General features: G+C 41.3%; 1 protein-coding gene and 1 long non-coding RNA gene across 3 annotated transcripts in view; one reads left to right on the top strand and one right to left on the bottom strand.

Moving 5' to 3' along the window:
* The first annotated feature begins 2,141 nt into the window (after positions 1–2,141).
* On the top strand, positions 2,142–9,813 carry LOC129375178 (uncharacterized). The gene is made up of 3 exons (XR_008607606.1): positions 2,142–2,319; positions 2,590–2,696; positions 9,704–9,813. It is a non-coding gene; the product is annotated as an uncharacterized LOC129375178 (long non-coding RNA).
* The window catches only part of znf704 (zinc finger protein 704), a 53,739-nt gene continuing 48,471 nt past the window's right edge, over positions 7,899–13,166 (bottom strand). For both annotated transcript variants that reach the window (XM_055054090.1, XM_055054089.1), the window contains exon 9: positions 7,899–13,024. In XM_055054090.1, coding sequence (XP_054910065.1) covers positions 12,910–13,024 — 115 coding nt within the window. In that variant the 3' untranslated portion in view covers positions 7,899–12,909. The remainder of the gene's footprint in view (positions 13,025–13,166) is intronic.

Raw genomic sequence — 13,166 nt, 5'->3', positions numbered from 1 at the left:
TTTTTTTAGAGGTTTTTTTTTTTTTTTGGGAAACTAACTGCTGAGGTAAAAGTGAGGGTTGATGCCAAACTCACATCTGAACGTCAGCTTTGCAGAGGTGGCTCAGCATTAAGAGGTCAAAAGGTGGAAAATAGTTTTGTCAGTTCAAACTTTTTATTTTTTATTTTTCTAGATTAAGCCAAAATCTGAAAGCACAATGAGAGCAGTGGTGCTGCCAGACCTTCCAAGATGCTCTGTTCTCCATTTCAATCTAAGCTTTCAATAAGTATACCTGCAAGGGTTTCAAACAGATTCATCAGAAGATAAATTACTATACTCCAAAGCAATAAAGTGCCGATATAAACCTGATAAATTGGAGACGAGCTTCATTTATCATCTAAAGCTTTGAGAAACTAACCCAGATGTTTGCCCTGGTTTTAAAGATCCAAGAATTTGTAGGAACAGATTGTCACCAGACCTTGTAAAAATAAGGTTCTCTAAACTTCAGTTTAATCAAAATATTAACTCCGTAGAAATGACAGACAGCTGCACCTTAAAAAAGAAACACAGAACCATAAGTACCCAGCGCTCTCTGATGATATCTATCCAATAATTAAGAACACACAATTCATAACCATTCAACTTTTCTACACTTTCTCACAACAAACATCTATGGGGTCAGTATTTTATGTTGCAGAGTAAGACGGAGCCGTGCATAAAGGAAACATCTGGGAAGTGCGCTGTATACCCCCCCTTTACTCCGACAGCCTTCAATAAAATCTAGTGCAAGAAATTCCCTTTGCTGGTTAAGACCAAGGGCAGTCAGAATAACAATATACTTTACTGATCCCAGAAAGAAAATTGCTTATTTGTTGAGAAGCTACTCCATCCAAAATGTCAAACATTAGCAATGTAACCATAAGTATAACATAACTATATTAATAAAACCTTACAGCCTCTTTTCAGGGTTGACCTCGACTCTCAGACAGAAATTTGAAAAGAATAACCTCATGTAAGGTTAATTAATTTGTTTCTTTTTTATATATACTATTTAGTCAATCCACTGTTTTGATAAAAAAATAAAATAAAAATTTCATGTGTTAAACTTTCTTTTGCTAACCTTGAACTTGTTGCACAGAATCCAGAAACTGGACAGCAGTGGTTAAGGCCAGCTGACCTCACAGATTGACCCTGCTGTAATGAAACCCAAACTGAGCTTCCCTGCAACCGTGTGCCGCTCGCTGAGCCCTGCAGGCCTCTCCATGCCTCCATGCTGCTTCTTGGAAGCAAATCTCATCAGCCCAGAGAAACCACCAGAGCTCCTCTGTTCAACTCTTATCTCGGTCCCTCCCTGGTCTGAGGGCGATGCTCTGCAGCTATCCATGTTTATGATGACTCGTCACACTGGCTGCCAGCGGGAGGCTCACTGAGCCTCATCAGTCTTCCAGCTGAGAAGGCGAGAGGTGCTGCGGCTTGCACACTGAAATGCCCATTCAGATTGTTTGGGGCCGAGGCGCTCGTGCTCACGGCGAGCTTTTTGTGCTCGACGAAAACAAACAGGAGGAGGCATGAATGTTGCATCGAGCAGATGGGTCGTACCTCGGGAGGTCGCAGGAACGACTCCCCGCGTCACGGCCAGGCCAGCAGCTTCGGCAGAGCTCCTCGACCCAGACACGAGCAGCTTCCACGCCATCCCAGGGTGAGACCCAAAGCCGCAGGGACATATGTCAGGCGGCGAGGGAACAAACCGCTCTGACAGCGAGACATCATGTCCAAGTGCAAGTGTTTGTGTGAGAGGGTCTGAGATGGTGAAGCTCTGGAGCACAGAGATCTTCATATGGTCCTTTTTACATATTTATTCAGTTTTAGCTTTTTTTTGTGTTGTTGTCAACTTATATGGCGGAGATCTTCAACCAAACCTTAATATCATAAATAACCTGACTGAATACGATAATCAACTCTCCAATGATGATTGGAACAAATTGTTTGAGATTTTAATTTGCTTGCTTGCGGTTTGGCTAAGAAGATATTTCGGCTTCTCCCTAAGACTATATTTATTCCACTCAACTATCACCACTGCTTTCATTTGAACATTTCAGAAACACGTTTTGACTCCAGAATTTCTTCTTGTTCTGTTTTTTAAAATCCTCCCTGTTAACGAAACGAGATCCTGAGCTTCTCAGCGTGAAACAACACCCGCTCCGCCTTCCTCTACTGACTTCCATCTCTGCGCAACGTCAGACACGTTGGAGTTTGACATTTTCCAACCCGGCTGGGTCACCGAATGCGCTGAGCAGGACGGGAGGGAGACGGGCTGCATCTACAGTTGGGGTCGTACAGGTCAGAAACACGTAGAAAACATTTACATTTCGAGGCTTTCAAAGGATATAAAAAAAACAAACAAAAAAGTCAAAGGAAATTGTGCCAAGCTCCTGGAGGGCGGAGAGCAGCTAACGAACTGGCATGTTTGTGCTTCCCAAAATGGCCGAGACGGCCTAACGAACCGAAGCAGGCCACTACGGCTCTAATGTAACAGCTGTTTAAGTCGACCTGTTTTTTTTATCTCTATGTGACCCAGAAAATGTACTTTTTTTTTTAACTTTAGCAAAGGCGATGAAAGTTCGGATTTGTCACCACATTTTTGGCGGACGATTCTGCACCTTGCATCCGAAATTTAACGGGGGCGTCGATGGAAGGTGTCCTTTCAAAGTGCTCGGGTAAACTACAACAGAAAATAAAACCACTGTGGGTTTTTTTTCTCTCTCTCAACACCAATTATCAGCCGTGGGAGCAGCTGAAGTTGGGCTCAACGCCCACACTGAGGCGACGCTGGCTGTTCTCAACCCGTTCACGGTGCTACGGCACACATAAAAGACACTTATATAAAGTCACTACTTCACTTATTCGCATGCACATGCAGCATTAAAAACACTGTTAGACCAGAGGAGTACACCGTTTGAAGAGAAAAGTGTAAAAATCCAGTGCGACAGTCATTGAGTTCTTGAGGTCTACGTGATTTTAATTATATATATATATATATATATAAAAAGAAAACAGCCAGTGAGATGATCCTAGTCAGAGAGGGACGGTCGCCACTCTCTGTTGCATATTCAGGTTGAACCCCGGGGAACTGTGTCACTAATGCCTCTGAAGGAAAACAGCCAATTAATGCTGCATTCAAAGCCAATAATGGAATCAGGGCCCTGATCATTAGCCCTGACGGGAGGGGTTCTTTTTTTCTTCCATTAAAAGCCATTAATGTTCATCCACATTCGACGCTGAAAGCGAGAGGAGTCCCGCTCAGGCTCCTGTGGAAGGCGGATTATTTCACAGACTGTTTTGGTGAAGGAAGCTTCCTTGATTTCCCAAACATTCCCGGTGTGCACCACGGCATCTCCTCGCGCGGTGGTCTAAAGAGCCCTTAGCGTGAAAGGGAGAGAGAGAGGAGTCATGTTTGGGAAAACAAAGACGACAGTCGCACAATAAACGACACGAGGAAATCGTCATAGTAGTTTGAAAAAAAAAAAAAAAACGGTTTACAAGTTACAGCAAAGAGTAGAAAAGTCACCCCAGGTATCTTTCTGGTATCCAAAAAAAAAAAAAGAAAAAAGAAAGGGAGAGGCCAAAACGGGTCTCTCTCCGTACACAACGCATCACAAATCTACTGACTCATAGATACAAAAAATAATAATAAAAAAGCTGAACTCAGACTAGCCAGCACCAGAAACATTCCATCGTCGTCTTCGTCCGTGTGCTGCTGACTGAGCAGGCACACGTCCCACAGTTTCAACACGCAACGTGGTGAAACTCCACGCTTATCAAGGCACATTCAACACTCCTCCAAATATACCCAGACTGAAGATGATCCTGGAGCAACAACACACACGCACGCACGCACGCACGCACACACACACACACACACGCTTATAGGTCATGTTGTTTCGAAAACCTTGAGCACTTTGCTAAAGTTTTGCCACATTACAACCACAAATGTAAAACCGACATGTGAGCCACTAAGAAATTAATCTGAAGTCTTAAAGTTATAGCTGACCTGGAGGAATCCAATGAGCAATTTGCTATAAGCTACCGGGGACAAAGTGAAAAACGTAGAAGAAGATGCTTTGGTTAGAAGCGGCCAAAATTAAACTTATTGGCCAAAATGCAAAACGGGGTGGAAAGCTAGCTCTGCTCGTCATCCTGGCCGGATCATTTTCCAGGTCAAGCAAGGTAGTTGCAGAATCATGCTGAGGGAATGCTGTCCTTCAGCAGGATCAGGGAATCTCGTCGAGTTAATAGGATGATGGAGGAAGGTAAATAATGAGGAATGTTGGAAAAAAGCCGGTAAAGAAGCTTAAAACTTCAATGAAGGTTCACCATCAAGACAATGTCAGAGCTATTGTTAAATGTTATAGATCAAAGCATAATTGCATAAAATAAAATGGTTAAAACCTCATATTATTTTCCCCGTCAAGCTTAAAATTTGTGCACCACTTTGAGTTGATTTATCTCATTACATTCCAGTAGAACCGACGGAGGTTTGAGGCTGGAATGTGACAAAAACCGAAAGGTTCAGGTGTGGATTCTCTGCAAAGCTGTGAAAATAATAAGTGGCAGAAACAACTTTAGTCTCTGCGACTCATTTTCACATTCCTGAATAAACGAGAGAGTGAAGAGTGAACGCGAGAGAGACTCTCCTCTTTTCATCGACAACAACACTCTGCACAAGGCAGCCAACGAGAAAAACAAACACACGGTGACCCGTAAAGACGGCAGGCGGAAAACCTGACTTCCAACTCCTTTAGAGCGCCACCTGCTGCCAGCCTGCAGAACGCATCTATATCTGCAGGGAGGCAGATAAAGATGCTGCCAGCCTGCAGAACGCATCTTTATCACCCCCGCTGGGAGGGGAGGCGGCCGGTTAATCAGCAACCACAGAGCCGAGAGGAACTTCCTTAACAGAACAAAAGTCTCTTCGCCACACCAACCATGAGCAACGCAAACAAAGACTTGAGAGAGTACAGTTCTGGATACTGGTGCACACCGATACTGGTTAGATATACTGCACTACGGCTTACATTGTAGCATACTGACCTACATACGGATGATACAGGATATATTAAGTGTCAGTTTCTTGTCACGCACACAAGTGTTGTCGTGTAGCTAAAGATCAGTTACATAAACCAGGACTCCATATAAAACTGTCACCAACATGAGCTGCAGTTAAAGCCACTGCTGCCCGTAATTACATTGGACACGCGGCCAGAGTCCACCGTTAACTCAGAAGAAGAGAGTTTTACAACAGCCATAAGCACGAAGACGCAATCTTTGTTTTATTCCGCGCATAATTCACAGCTCAGCCCTTCATCAGGCAGCACAGAACAACCAACAGCTCTTTGCAGAAAACAAAACAAAGCCATCAAAATCTCGCTGGCCTTCTGAAGGAACAGCTTCCAATCGTCCTTGCCAGAAAAATCCCCAAATCTCCGTCCACAAGATTTGGAGGTTGAGAGATGACTTTAATATAAATAAATCACATCAGATGCCATTAGGCATCATTAGAAATATGTTTTGGCCAGGTTTTCCTGAAACAACATGGATTATTCAGAAACTCCTACATGCTTCAAAGTGTTCATTTGATGGTTTGGTAAAACGCCAACAGGACCTGCAATCTTAGTCAGAAAAACCAATTTGTTGCAACAAAAGCGAAATAATTCAGAGATTCCTGGACGAAAACACTTATTTTATTCTCTCTGGAGCTTTTGACTGCTTCACATGGTCTTCAACAGAAGTTTAAGTGCTCTGTTGAGGTTTAACCATGCTATTTGTAGCTTGTACTCATAATAGCCCGGATCATTCTGAGAGCTCAAGGCTACAGAATGCATCCAACATCTGCATATAGAAGCTCGCGGCAGCCAGTAATGTAATTGTGGCCATTTTAAACGCAACAAAGCCAATAATATTTTAACATAAAGTGTGTTGAGGCAATCACAAAAATATTTTTGCCAAAAACATAACACATTTTTGGCTATTTCTTATATTGGTGGTGTAAACTTTTAAAAATCCTTAGAAAATGTACTGCGGCTAATAATGCTAAAGCCTATCCAATAGCATAATGCAATGTCTCCAATTCTTTTTAAAGAGTTTTTGCAGTTTTTTTTAACAACTGGTAAATCAAAAATAGTTGCAGTAAATATTATACTCATATTCGTTTATAAAAACTATGCACGGTGCAGCACTCTCTTTCCTTTACTGAAGATGGTTTGAGCCAGTTCGAGGGACGGTTGTACAAAACCTTTGTTTTTGTTCGCCTGGATATGTCAATCAACAATATTACATGTAGAAAAAACACGTTAAATTCCTGTTACACTTATCTGGTAGTAAGTGGTTTTAAATTTTGGGAAAATAATAATTCCTCCAGTTAAAACAGAGTCTTTCCTCTCCACTGTCGCCATGCGATTGCTCAGTAGGGGGGATTGCTGCAGTTAACGACTCGCTGTATTCTGCTGGGTTTACCTGGAAGAAACATTTTACTCAACTGAACTGAGCTGCACTGTACTATAACTATGACTCAGTTAGAATAAATACTTACATTTTAATCTGCTCATATGACCACACTGAATTATTGTGGACAAATTTGTGAACTAGTGTCAAATAAATTACTGAGATTTGCTACATTTGCAAGGGAATTTTTTAAATGCTATGTGAATAATTATCAGCCAGCCAATAATGTAATAACTTTTCATAAACTGGCAAAGCATGTCACTGTCATAATCTAAAATATAGATAACAAGATTGTAACAATAAAGTTATTACGTTGCTGGCTTTATTACGTTGAAAATAGGAAAATGATTCCTCTACACAGTTAAAGTCTTCCTTTCCTCAAATCAAAACAGGCGAAGCAATACTCAGGTGCATTTATATATTTCATCCTGGCGAATACTAAAAGTGTATTTTAGAGTCGGCTCATGTCTGTACAGTCTTTAAGGCATCAGATTTTGATCCACCGATGAAGACATTGTGTCATAGGTCAAAAGCTCAAGAAAATCTAATAAAAAAGCCTTTAATGAGTATCACTCTCCCTCCATTTTAAGTGCTAAAATATTTTACTTGTGCCTCAACGCACTTCAGCGTGCCGGCGTCTGATAGAAAGCGATCCGGTTGCTTTGAACTCCTGTGATCTTCTCCACGTGCAAAATATTGTTATTCCAAATGTGTCCTTTATTACAGTAGCATAATATCATACTACCAACATGTGAAGATGTATGCAGGAGATGTGAACATTCGTCTGATGAGCCAGATCTGTTTGTTTAATTATCTTGCTTAAAGACTCGGCCATGACACATTTTCAATTTTCCAACAGTGTCCACCAAGGTTTTAAACTAACATTTTGTGGTGTTTAAAACAGTTCAAGTCCAATAATTTTAGTGCTCTAACTGTGTCAATTACTATTATTATTATACTTTCTTTCCTCATCCAGTCTTGTTTATCGCGGCTCCAGTGATTTCAAACTACTCGATTGCTTTGACTGTAGATATGGCCGTGTTTAAACAAGCAGCTATTTATTTGGAGCTGATTAGTTTCCCCAGGGATTAGTCTGAAATGCATTCACCTCGATTAATAGGAACGTTCACTTATCTTTTCCATTTTGAAGAGCAGCTAAAAGAAATCAGCCTGCATCACATTACACATCTGACTTACGAGAATAAGTTTTTAGCTTTGTTTCTATTTTTCTCTTTAAATAAGTATATTTAAATAAAAAGTGGGGTTTCTTTTAATACATTTTTTTTCTTTCTGAAGTGATGCTACTGCAACAAGAGATGAATTTCTCTTCAGGCCTTTTCCACATCTTCACAGAGATGTGTGGAGGGCGCCGTAGATCCAGGCTGCGCTCGTCACTGATTTGTGTCCGGACACATCGGCAGGCTTCAGTCAGGGTGTTTTTTATTTTCATGTTCTCTACAGCAATATAACAATGCGTACAAAAATGGAATCGATGCGATCAGAGGGAGAAACAGCACTGCGTGGGGATTTATAGCACCTCTGTTTCTCCCCCCGCCGCGGCCACAGCACCAGAACCTCGACCTCAGCGGGCAGGAGGCTCTAAAAGCACCGTCAGGCTGGAGCAATCTTTGTGCCGTTGTTGACGGACGACGCTCTCGGCACTGTGAAGCAGGTCGGACCGTTCCAGGAACAAGTCCTGGAGTTTTCCAGGGGGAGCTGACAAGTACAGCAGCAAGAGCTCTTTTGAGTTTCATTGGGAACAAACCACAAATCAACAGTGTTACATAAGCTCGACTTTAGCCAAATCTGGTAAAAACGGAAACAGACTAGCGATAATATCTGGTGAAATTAGCTGCCTGGAGATGCCGCTGCTTCGTTTGCATCCGGCTTTGCCAGCAACTCTGAGGACTGCAGGGACTCGTTCCTGGAACCTGGACTGCGGCTGATGCCAAACGTTTCCGAATTCGAGTGCAGAAGGACAGAAAAGCGCCACAGTGGTGGAGAGAAAGCAGTGGGAAGTACACGAAACAATAATCACACATTGAAAAAAAAAAAATAAACCAACAGAAACATTTTCAACTCGGCTGCCAACTAAAAGGTTCATAAACTCAGACTGGACCCGAGCGAAACCGGTTGACACTTGGAGAAAGGTGTGCAGTTCCGAAGCAACTTCGCCTGGAGTTCCTTCAGTTTCCCACGCTTGGATGGAAACACAATTAGACTTCAATCATCTGTGGGTTTGGGCTGCGTTCAGCGGATTAGTGGGAACATGAAGGAGCACCAAGTGGGTCACACTTCCAGACAACAGCACCACAAGCTGAGATTGTAATGAGGTTCCTCCTACAGCCTCCTCAGAAGAACATGAAAATAAAACGAATAAACAGTTTATATATGCATATACATATGAAAAAATAGTGAAAGGAAAACAGCCTAAGCTCTTTTCTTTCCAGCTTTGAATTTAAATGTTTCTCTTTTTCTGAAACTATATAGATTTGTCCTTTTTTTTAAAACAACAATATGTTCACATTGTACAAGGGCGAACGAGCTTTGAATTAATCTAAATGTAACGGCAGAAGAAGCACAATGAATCCGACATTAAGGCTAAACAGCAAACTTTTCTAAAAAAAAAACAAAAGGATTCAGTTGAACCACTTGATCTATGAGCTTAAAAACAAAACAAGCATAGAGTGATACACAAGATCTCCATATATACAGAAACAACAACAGAAAGGACAAAAGTAAGAGCTATGCCTGCAGATGTGGAAGTACTGAATGGTAAAATGGCAAATGCGAGTTTATCAGCTGGTGTTGGTTTATAATAACTTGTGTAAAAATGGCTGACTGGAGTACAAACCAGGATTAGAGCATGCGTTTAAAGCAGGGCGAACACGCAAGAGGAAAAGACGAGCTGCCCGCTTGTCCGACTCTGCGTCTCGTCTTCAACACGTTGGTTTGTGATTCACAACACTGTAATAAAGTTGGCCTCTGACCCTACGTTGCCTCTGAGGCAAAATGGAATATGAAATTCAATGAGCTCTTTTTTTTTTTTGGGAAAAGAAAATTTCTTCAATTATAATCTGAAGCTTAGGCTGTAAATCTGTTTGCATGATGGGAAGTGAGCGGATAAGTGCAGTGCATGGTAAACAACACCCAAGTGACCTAACAGGGTGCCGGACATTTCACCAGTTTGCCATTTCTTACTTTTCTCATTTGACTTTTGCAGGTATGAAAAAGAGCCTTCTGCCATTGAGATGAACTGGGAAAACAACGACCGGAATCTGATGATTTGAGCCGGATCGGCCTTGACCAGCAACAAGTCGAATGGAAATGAAAAAAAATCCTCTCTTTCAGAGAACATTAGCCCTAAATGGCCACACCGACAGCACTCTTCAGTGTGGAAGTTTCTATAGAGTGACAAAGTCTCGAAACTGTCTTTTTTCAGGAGCAGTGAGGCCTTTCAAATCGTCAGAAGCATGAAGACAAAAAAAATTACTTACAAGAAAATTGTAATGATAGAACATGCCAGAACAAGTTCATACAGTCTGCAAGAGTGAGAGAGAGTAATCATTTGAGTAGACAACAGGAAGGCCTTGTGTTTATGTTTCATGCATTAGAAAATGCTAGCTATTAGATCTTTCAGGGTCTTCATTTTCTAGCAATGTGGTAAAAGTCTCACATACAGGACTCTGGCTAATTTGAGTGGTATTCACAAGAAATCTTGGCACAACTGCAACCTGTTTAACCGGGATCTACAAGGAATAAATACCAACAGCTAACAATATGAACTATGCAAAGATGTTGACTTTTTCTGTCACAGAAAAGTGCAGAGAAGTTCCAGAGAACTAAAGTGGATTACTAACAGGTGCGTGTGACTTTTTGGGTAGCACCAGTTCTGAAGTTGGACCTCGAATCTGGGAGTGTTATCCATCCCAATTTAACAATGTTCCAGGAAAGAAAACAAGCAGGACTTGCTAAGCAATATGCTGAGTTAACAGCAGCGGTCTTAACAATATAAAGCGGGTCCCATGGTACTTTGCAATCAAATTAAAGATATCACTTAAAATGTAAAAAGGAAAAAAAAAAGTTTTCACTATGATTGTCATGATGTTTTACATGCAGAAAAACCACATTAAGTTTTGAGGTCGGGGTTGCTGGACATGTCCAACTTTCCCAACCTTCACGTGACCTTCATGTCAATTTCTTCCAACTTGAAACTTGGACATTTTAACTTCTGATTAAAACAAAAGTGGCTAAATAATTAAATTACATCATCATAATTGATAACAGCTTTTTCCTGTACAACAAACTGTTTTAAAATTGTTTCTGTGACGCCTGAACTACAGAAGTAATCACAGATTTTCAAAAGATTTTGCAGCCACTGCTGTCTCTCGCACACACACAGTGTGACGTCGCCTCTCATTTTTATATAAAACAAGTGATGATCAACGAGTCACAGAGCAGCCGAGAATTAAAATATTTTGTATTCTTATACATTATTTAAATATAGTTCTCAGAAAGAACTCAAAATCTTGCAACATGGGTATTGGCATGTAAAACTTTGCAGAGGCAAGTTGGTTCTTTTCATGCCATGTATCATAATCACCTTTGGGATTTAACTTAAATTACTGTATTCTGCTGAAAGGAAATGTAACTGTGAGTAGAATAAATATGAGCAGGAGGTATTTTATAGTTATTTTGGTTTGGTCACACGTCATAATCACATTTTTTCTAAGAGTTTAGTGGCCCAAATAAATAACAGTAGTGCAGCCAATAGAAGTAGAGAGCTATATTTCATAAGGGAAAGATAAATTACTCTACGCAAGCATTTGAGAGCATTTTTATGAGATTGATTATGTGTTGTTCATTAAAATACCTAGATGACAAAAATAATCTGCTAAATGGTTGAACAGTTGGTTTATGCCAACACGTAGGTACAAAAATTATGACACAAAATAGCAAAGTGGTGAACTGATCCAGAGCTCTGACAACTTTTCCCTTCACTTCTACAAAAGACAAGAATGGCGCATGCAACTATGTCGTTTTTTTTCTTTTTCTTGTTTGTTTGTTTTTTGCTGTTACATCTCATTCATAGAAACCATTTTAATAAGAAACTGAGTTTACATAGTGGTATGAATCAGTTTTTTTTTTTAAATTAGTGCAATTCTTTTGGTTTTCAGCCCTCCTCGCTTTTGCTTACAGATAAGAAAGATGCACCTTTGTAGCATTTGTAAACAAGGTTTTCCGTTTTAGCGGTTCCCTTCGGAAAACTGCAAAAAGTACCGGAGGGAGAGGGTTACTTATCTCTGCATGTGGTGAAAACATGTTGCTCTTTTTACGGTGCGGCTCCGAGAGCTGCCAGGGAGTTGTTTTCTTTTAGGACGCGTTTTGTTTAAATCTTCAGTTTGATCCCATTAAAACGAGAGAAGAAGCAGATTGCTTGAAACAAGAAGTAAACATGGCACAGCAACAAAAGCCCCCCACAACCCCCCCCAAAAAAGGAAAAACCCATGAATAACATGACAGAGGAAAGAGGTTTTGGTACAAAGTTCAGAAGCTGCTGAGATGGAAGCAGCTCCATCTCAGCAGCTTAAACCCGACGTTTAAGCTGCTGGTTCTTTCACTTTGAGAATCACATCCCTGAACAACAGGAAGGAAAAAAATGACGTGAATAAGCAGGTTATTGTTTGTTTAAGTGTGATGTGGTCCATCTGTTTACCCTGACTTAAGTTTGCATTGATCATTCACCTCGTGTGTCTCTCGCTTCCTTCCGGTTCCCGCCTTTTATCCCATCCCCTTGCGTTCCCGCGGAGGAATGATTGTGACGCCGGTTTTAGAATATGACCTCAAAACGTCCAGAAATGAATCAAAACGAGGGAAAGGGTTGAAAGAAGACCAACAAAAAATTCTCCTCCAATGTTCTTCTTTTGGATAGAAAAGTAAAAGTCTTCCTTTGAGAATCTTTTTATTATAACACAAAAACACTTTTTGGTCTTTTTTTTTTGTTTGTTTGTTTTTCCTCAATTGCTTCTTAGACAAGACTCTCCATTTAAAACCAGAGCTGTACAAAACTAGAAAGATGCAACACTGAACCCGACATGAAAAGATCTATTTTTACACCGGTTAGCTGCACCGGGGCTTCCCATTCACTGGGAATGACGAGAATGGTGGAATTCGGAATCCTGGACAGAACTGGGAAAAACCAAAAGGATAAGAAAAAAAAAAAAAAGAAAAGAAAGAGAAGCCGCTCTGCTATCCTTCATTTGCCTTCGCTGCTGGAAGGGATTCGCTAACGTGGAAGAGGGGCTGGAGCTTGACGGATAGTTGCGATTCTGGGCTGCAGAAAGACCAAGTGCATGCAAAATGACGCCACATTTCTCTGGCCGACGGCTACGGCGCCTGCTGCTGAGGCGTTGCATTGGCCGGCTGGGATCAGTCGGTGAATCTCTGACAGGCTTTCTTCCAGCGGCAGGCGGTGCACCACATGTCGCGGTTTTCCATCCCATACACCTTGCGGCACTTCTTCCCCTCGCCGCGCACTTTCCGACTGGGGAGGCGACAAACGGAAACAAGACAAAAAAGTCATGATGTGGAGAAGTGAACAATTAAGGTCCATTGCGCTAATGTGCAAAATAATTTTCGAAACAGGTGCATATTTTTGCAGATAATGAGCAGCGAGCGTCCGGTAC

Source organism: Poeciliopsis prolifica, unplaced genomic scaffold (assembly GCF_027474105.1).
Source record: "Poeciliopsis prolifica strain line A6 unplaced genomic scaffold, Auburn_PproV2 SCAFFOLD038, whole genome shotgun sequence".
NCBI classification, from domain to species: Eukaryota; Metazoa; Chordata; class Actinopteri; order Cyprinodontiformes; family Poeciliidae; genus Poeciliopsis; species Poeciliopsis prolifica.
This window is presented reverse-complemented; position numbering and strand designations above follow the sequence as displayed.